This window comes from Montipora capricornis, chromosome 7 (genome assembly GCF_036669925.1).
Source record: "Montipora capricornis isolate CH-2021 chromosome 7, ASM3666992v2, whole genome shotgun sequence".
Lineage (NCBI taxonomy): Eukaryota > Metazoa > Cnidaria > Anthozoa > Scleractinia > Acroporidae > Montipora > Montipora capricornis.
The window spans coordinates 7,707,386-7,714,721 of NC_090889.1; the positions used below are offsets into that span (position 1 = coordinate 7,707,386).

Consider the following 7,336-nt stretch of genomic DNA (forward strand, 5'->3'; position numbering starts at 1 on the left):
ACATTATAAAGTGTTTACTTCCAGGGGTTACAAATCCTTACGTCCAGGGCCCGGTTGTTCAAAAGCCGATTAACGCTAATCCCAGATTAAAAATTAACCAAGGAGTTTATTACTCCACTACTAAATGCTGTTCAACGTTGATATTTGGCAAAACTTTACATTAGAAGAAGTCAATCTTGAAAAAAAAAATAAGCAAAACAACCTTTCACCAAAAAGTTGAAAACATGAAACAAAAGTTTACGCTAATCCTGGATTAAGCTAATCGGCTTTCGAACAACCGGGCCCAGGAGTTATAAATCCTTACGTACGGGGGTTATTACGTCCAGGCGTTATAAAACCTTACGTTCAGGGGTTAGATCCTTACGTTCTGGGGTTATAAATCCTTACGTCCAGGGGTTATAAAACGTTACGTTCAAGGGTTAAAATCCGTACGTTCTGGGGTTAAAAATCCTTACGTCCAGGGGTTAAAATCCTTACGTCCAGGGGTTATAAAACGTTACGTTCAAGGGTTAAAATCCGTACGTTCTGGGGTTAGATCCTTACGTTCTGGGGTTATAAATCCTTACGTCCAGGGGTTATAAAACGTTACGTTCAAGGGTTAAAATCCGTACGTTCTCCTTACGTTCTGGGGTTAAAAATCCTTACGTCCAGGGGTTAAAATCCTTACGTTCTGGGGTTAAAAATCCTTACGTCCAGGGGTTGTAAATCCTTACGTTCTGGGGTTAAAAGTCCTTACGTCCAGGAGTTATAAATCCTTACGTCCAGGGGTTAAAAATCCTTACGTTCTGGGGTTAAAAATCCTTACGTTCTGGGGTTAAAAATCCTTACGTCCAGGGGTTGTGAATCCTTACGTTCTGGGGTTAAAAATCCTTACGTCCAGGGGTTGTGAATCCTTACCTTCTGGGGTTAAAAATCCTTACGTCGAGGGGTTATAAAACCTTACGTCCATGGGTTAAAAATCCTTATTTTCTAGGGTTAATCCTTACGTTCTGGGGTTAAAAATCCTTACGTCCAGGGCCCGGTTGTTCGAAAGCCGATTAACTTAATCCAAGATTAGCTTAAACTTTTGTTTCATGTTTTCAACTTTTTGATTAAAGTTCTTTTGCTTATTTTTGTTTTTCAAGAGCGGCATCTACTAGTGTAAATTTTATCCGAATATCAGCGTCGAACAGCATTTGGGAGTAGAGAAATAAACTTCTTGGTTAATTTTTAATCTGGGATTAGCGTTAATCGGCTTTTGAACAACCGGGCCCTGGGGTTAAAATCCTTACGTTCTGGGGTTAAAATTCCTTACGTCGAGGGGTTGTAAATACTTACGTCCAGGGGTTAAAAATCCTTACGTTCTGGAGTTAAATACGTTCTGGGGTTATCTTTATCTGCACGCGGTTTCATGTTCAGTTGGCGTATTGCAGACGAGAGATTGTGCGATTTAAGTGTTCAGAAAATATCTTAAAAAATTGTTACCGTTAAGAAGGTTTTGTACATTAAATGGTGATTAATAATATAGGAGCGTGTTTTTCGCGAAATAAACAAGATTGTGAAGACAGTAGATTTATTCATTGACTAGTGTATCCATTCCTTCCTAAGAATTTAAGGTTAAAGGTGTGCAACGGGTTTCTCAGCGTTCTTTTATTTTACCCTCAAATTATAGAAATTATATATCACAAAGCTGTTTGCTTATTTTCCGGACTCCCCCTATAAAAGAGTGCACAATTTTGGCATGTAGTTCCGATACAGCTGTCTTGTTTTCTTCACCCACCTGTCCCTGTCCCTGGCGTTTTGCATGATAATCGAGTCAAATAGAGCCATATCACTCAATGTCCAAACAAAAGATTTTGCCTGTCGAACCTCTTATTCAGTGTGAGGCTGGACGGGCAAAGACAATGCAAAGACAAAGTTATTCCCCGCGGACTCCAAAATGGCCGCCGCGTGATAAAGGTGAATTGCCAAAAGACTTTTTTGTTATTGTTCAGTACACAAACATGGCCGCCATGACGTCAGGTGCAAGCCAAGGATACAAAAAATAACAGTGCCTTTACGCCAAGTATAATCATGGCTTAAAGTTACCCATTTATCTGTAAATTTATACATAAAGCAGGCGTAAATCTCCACCTTATACCAGCTTTACGTAGTGCTTATATACGTAAAGTTCGCGTAAATCTCTACCTTACACCCGCTTTACGCAGTCCTTAAAGGCCTCGTAAAGGAGTCTCACTACTCTAGCTTTACATTTAAGCGTAAAGGTAGCGTAAAACTTACATTTACGAAATGTAAATGTGGCGTAAATCTTCTTAAATCCGACCTTTACTGCAGATTTATGCTAACATTACGCCAACTTAAATTTGCCTTTTCATGCTGTGTTGGAGGTGGAAGTCTTGGGGTCATGCTCACTCTTTATTTTTTTCATGGAACTAGTGTAGGAACAGATGCCTGTCTGTTGGAATGCTCTCACGAAGAGTCCGTGTGCCCAGATCTGTCAGGTAATCTGAGAAACGACGCCGTCTCCAGACATTCAAACAGACGTTTGCATTACCCAGCAGAACTAGAGCATCCTAAAGCATCTCCCGGACAACCTCGGGGTCAGGTCCCCCACCTCCTTCGTCATTAGGGGGAAGGGGGGAGGGGGGGTCAAGATTCATCAATGCTGCCAGAATTGGCCTAGCCACTGTGAGGAAAGGCCCCTGCTGCTCAGTTAGGCCATCATCAAAAGAAAATACCACCTTGGTCTTCCGATGCTCATGCGATTTATTGATCTCCTCCTTAATGCCAGCTTCCATGGTGGGAGCACGCATAAATCCCTCCGTCCCCTTGATCGGAGGGTAACTAACTGACAGATCTTTCCATTTCTCTTTGGTCAGAGGCTTAGTGAAAGCCTTGGTTGTAAGATCGAGAAGCTCTGAAGAGAGCTTAAAATCCTCCTCTGTTGAGAAGAAGCGTTCACTCCGATTAGAAGAGCCCGGGGCTCCCTCGTCTCTCTGGTTGCTCGGGGAACTAGAATCTACGTTCTTGTTTGAAGGCTCTTGCGAGGTAACAAAACTTCCTGAAGAAAATAACTTGTCCAGAATAACTGGAACAGCCTTTGCGATAGACTCTTCTATGCGCTTTTCCAACGCAGTTGATGCGACATCCGCCATTGCGGTCGGAGCCGCCTTATTCACGTTGTCCTAAAGGCGGCCAATGGCACATGCCTTTACTTTAGTAATGGAGTCGATACAAACGAGATCCTAGGTAAATAGCGCGCTCAATCCGCTGGAAAAGTGACCATCTTCTGTCGAAAAGATGATAAAAATAACAAACTGAATACAACTTATGTCATCCGATGAAGAATAAGGAACCTGGAGTCGATGGTATGCTCTCTCATTGGTGTGCTAATTCGTTTCCGGAACAGTATGCAGTAGTGGCAGATATTGGAGGGATGTTCATGCAGTTGTCAGTGGAGCCCAGTCAGATGGACGCGTTGAGGTATTTGTTTTGGCTGAACGGAGATTTGTCTAAAGAGCTTGTTGAGTACCGGATGTTGAGATATCTCTTCGGGGCAATATTTTCACCGTGTGTCGCCAGTTTTTGTTTGAAGAAAACAATGGAACTTTATGACAGTGATGACCCTGTAGTGACCGACACTGTTCACCGCAACATGTATTTTGACGACTTGGTAAAGTCAGTTGACACAAAAGAGGTTGCAAGAACCTGCGTGGAGTGCAAGGGTTTTTTTAACCTCACTAAGTGGTACAGCAACAGCAAAAGAATTATGGAGTCAGAAAGAGCTAAAGATGTTGCCAATTTAGAAACGGAGCGACTTCCGACACAGAGCGCCTTAGGGCTGAAGTGGAAAATAAACGATGATAAGTTGGTGTGGGACGCAGTGAAGAAGTTTCAGAATTTGGTGCGTGAGAAGCCATTAACGAAGCATGGTATGCTTTCTGTGTTATATAACTTGTTCGACCCGCTTGGATTTCTCGCGCCATTTACGTTGAAAGCCAAGTTACTGTTGCAGTTACTAACTAGAAAGTAGATGGGATGGGATGAGTTACTTCCTGAAGAAGAGAGAGAACAGTGGGTCAAATGGGTTAAGGATGTGCCAAAGCTCATCGAGATAAAGATTGATCGTTGTTACAAGCCGAAGAGATTCGGTAACGCTTCAGTTGTACAGCTTCACATGTTCTCTGACGCCTCTACAGTAGGATTCGCGTCGGTAGGATATTGGCGTCTGGTGAATACCACTGGAACGGAACGGAATAATATGCCGGAATGAGACGGAATAACACCGGAACGAAACGAAATGAACAAGAATGGTTCCGGAATATACCGGAACGAGCCGGCTTGACACCGGAATAAGGCGGAATGACACCCAAATAAAGCGGAATATAGCGTAATGAACCTGAAAATGCCAAAATTTGGTATTTTAGTTAGCGTCGACCGATTTTCGGTGGTTTCAGTCAGCTTTTTTTGTGTCACGTGATTCCCTAAAAGAAATTGCATGTGTTTTTTCCTTTTGTAACATTTGGAGCGGTTCGATCGCGAGAAAAATTTGACAAGTATATCCATCGCTAAATGAATACTTATTTGTTGTGGAAGTGATATTTTTTTCGTGATCAAATGCAGTAGCAAGAGAAACATTGTTATTCTAATTGTCTTTGTCTATGGATCTCGGAAGCGGCTTTCAATTTGCGAGTCAGAAGGCCCGTGAACATTTTTATTTCATTCTGACAAGTCAGTTGAGTATTTACCAAACACAACCATATCAAGTTCAGCAAAACACACCAGTCGGCCGGTGACCAAAACCAAATTTTCCATATTCTTACCCATGGTGCTCCTCGCGCGCGCCTTGGGCGCCCTGAGCTCCGCTACGATACAAGTATCAAATGAAAATCTTGGAAAGAACAACAGTTCAAAATCAACACTCACACAAGCCAAGGTCAACAACATTTATCTTTGAAACCTGTCTATCTGAGAGCTATGGATAACAAACAAAAACAATCCATTAAATAGACGAAAACACTACTAAAACAAAAAGCAAATGCGTCGGATTAACCTTAAGACATTGCATCATTGGACTAACATTGTGTAGGATAACCTCGACCTCCAATCATAAGATTAACATGAGGTTCACAAGTTCTTAAGCCATGGAAGCGAAATGACTCAACTCTACTAAATAATGAAATTCCATATCACAACAATATTTTTAATTAGTTTTTCTCGAAGTTTCTATCTTTTCCCCGTTTAAAGTAACAATTGACATCGGACACGCTCATACAATTATGTCGCGACCGAACTGGTCGTTGAATTTGTCTCCAAACTCTGCCGCCAGCTGCTTAAAAGCACGCACCACGTTGTCGCTTTCTGTTCCTAGCTCCTCCAGGGAACAACTAAAATATAAAACAAACAAAGAAAAATATGAATGATTTTTTCCGCACTTAGCTGAACACACCCGACGTGGACACCAGGCGAACAGTCAAGTCCGGAAAGCCGTATATACAGGGTCAGTTCAAACGTCTAATTTTAAATCCACCGCACGCCCATTTTCACCTAGCATCAATTTTCTGCACGACATTTTTGCGCGGAAGTTGTGCAGTAGGGTAGATGAAAAAATCAACGATTGACCTATTGGCCTATTTTTGGTAAGGTGAAAAAAAAAATCACTTAGAAGGAAAATGTCGCCCATTAGAAATATTTTGAAACGCCGTGTTAAATACTTAAATGACAACTTTCCCTACCCTTTGCAACACTTCATCTCTTTAATTACCAACCCTTTTATATATCTCCAGTTTTATAGCGGTACCACTTTGGAGAGAACTCTCCACTTATAGGTACTTTGTCACCATATAATTCTACAAATATCCCTTCAAAGAGAAGTCACATGGCTGTAAACCAAAACACATAAATGTCCCTCGGATGTCTTGATGATCTAAGAACTAGCTTTACATCGATCCCTTGACAGTTAAGACCTTCCGATTACTAGTTTGGACGCAATTTCACTAAGCTACAGCAGACTTGTGGGACCCGAGGCAATTAAACTAGGTTCATGGGACAAAACATCCTGCATACTGCTAGGATCTGGATGTCAATGTGTGGCATATGCACAATGAAATAAATGTGGTGGTATATTTTGAGCCTGGTGAATGAATGAGACAGGCAAACTCGGAAAAAGTGAGTGCTCCTATCAGGAGTCAAACCTAATCTGTAAGTCGATGATCATTCACTGGATACCTGATTGATTTGATGGTTAGGCAAAAGTCCTTCAGCTTATGGAAAACCTCCCCCGCTTGGATTCTAAAGAGGAACATAAAGAATGTTAACAAACAATGCTTCCACTCAGGTGAAACATACACTGGTAAATGCCATATCCGTTAAAAAAAAAACAATCGTCAAATTGTTTACAACCCATATATAAAGCGACGCTAGTTCACATATCACAAGAAGAAGCGCAAACGTCTTTAACACTAACCTTTTCATCAGTTTAGTGAATATGAAGAAAAGCTGAAGGCTACAGGCAGCTGTTACGCCCCAAAATGTAATAATCGCCACAAACTGTAATACTAGCGCAAAATGTAATAAGATCCACCGCAAAAATGTAATACTAACGTAAAATGTAACAACATCGACGCAAAATGTAATATAGTAGTCAATGCAAAATGTTATCAATCAATGCAATTTATTTGTTTATTAGCATTGCAATATCATCACAGTCCTAGGCGACCCGCAATTAGCAAAGCTATTCTAGGCGGGCCACCTTTTTAAAACAAGTCCTGTCTCTGTTATTGAAAATATATTCAACAAAATCCTGTTAAAATCACAAAGTACATACAAAATAAAAAATCGGTTAATTAGCTATTTAATTACACAGTTATCAAGATACCCTGTTGAAACATGACTAATTACAATTTAAAATGATTAGATTTGAATTTAAATGTAGATTTATTGAAAAGTTAATTTAACTTTAACTAGCGGACGAGAGATATTTGCAAATTGCCGTGCAGCGTAAATCAACATTCAGCTCCTCAATTTCCATTAGTTTTAACAGCCGATTTTTGAGTTCACGCTTAAACGGGGTTCCATTTTTCATAAGAAGTTTCATTGGGATGCTACTCCACACTCTTACACCAATTCTAGCAAAACAAAATAATAGTTGGTTAGTTCTAGAGGCTTTAGCGTATAGATTACCTGCTACAGGGAATCTTGTGGAACGATGATGAAACTGCTCGGAGTGGGTAAAGAGCATAAAAATATTAGAAGGGACAAGGTGATTGTTAAGGGCACGCATCATAGAGGAAACCAAATGATAATAGAGAATTGTTACTGGTAGGATCCTGAAGTGAACAAATAGTGGGCACTATGA

At 40.7% G+C, this 7,336-nt stretch overlaps 2 protein-coding genes across 2 annotated transcripts in view; one reads left to right on the top strand and one right to left on the bottom strand.

The window, feature by feature from the left end:
- Nucleotides 1–3,319: 3,319 nt before the first annotated feature.
- On the top strand, nucleotides 3,320–4,012 carry LOC138055502 (uncharacterized). Its single transcript, XM_068901422.1, has one exon. It carries the CDS (start codon nucleotides 3,320–3,322, stop codon nucleotides 4,010–4,012), a length of 693 nt encoding a protein of 230 aa, XP_068757523.1.
- A 901-nt stretch (nucleotides 4,013–4,913) lies between these two features.
- The window catches only part of LOC138058144 (probable ATP-dependent RNA helicase DDX60), a 92,916-nt gene continuing 90,493 nt past the window's right edge, over nucleotides 4,914–7,336 (bottom strand). Inside the window, 2 exon segments of the mRNA XM_068904027.1 lie at nucleotides 4,914–5,366; nucleotides 6,208–6,270. Coding sequence (XP_068760128.1) covers nucleotides 5,249–5,366; nucleotides 6,208–6,270 — 181 coding nt within the window. The 3' untranslated portion in view covers nucleotides 4,914–5,248.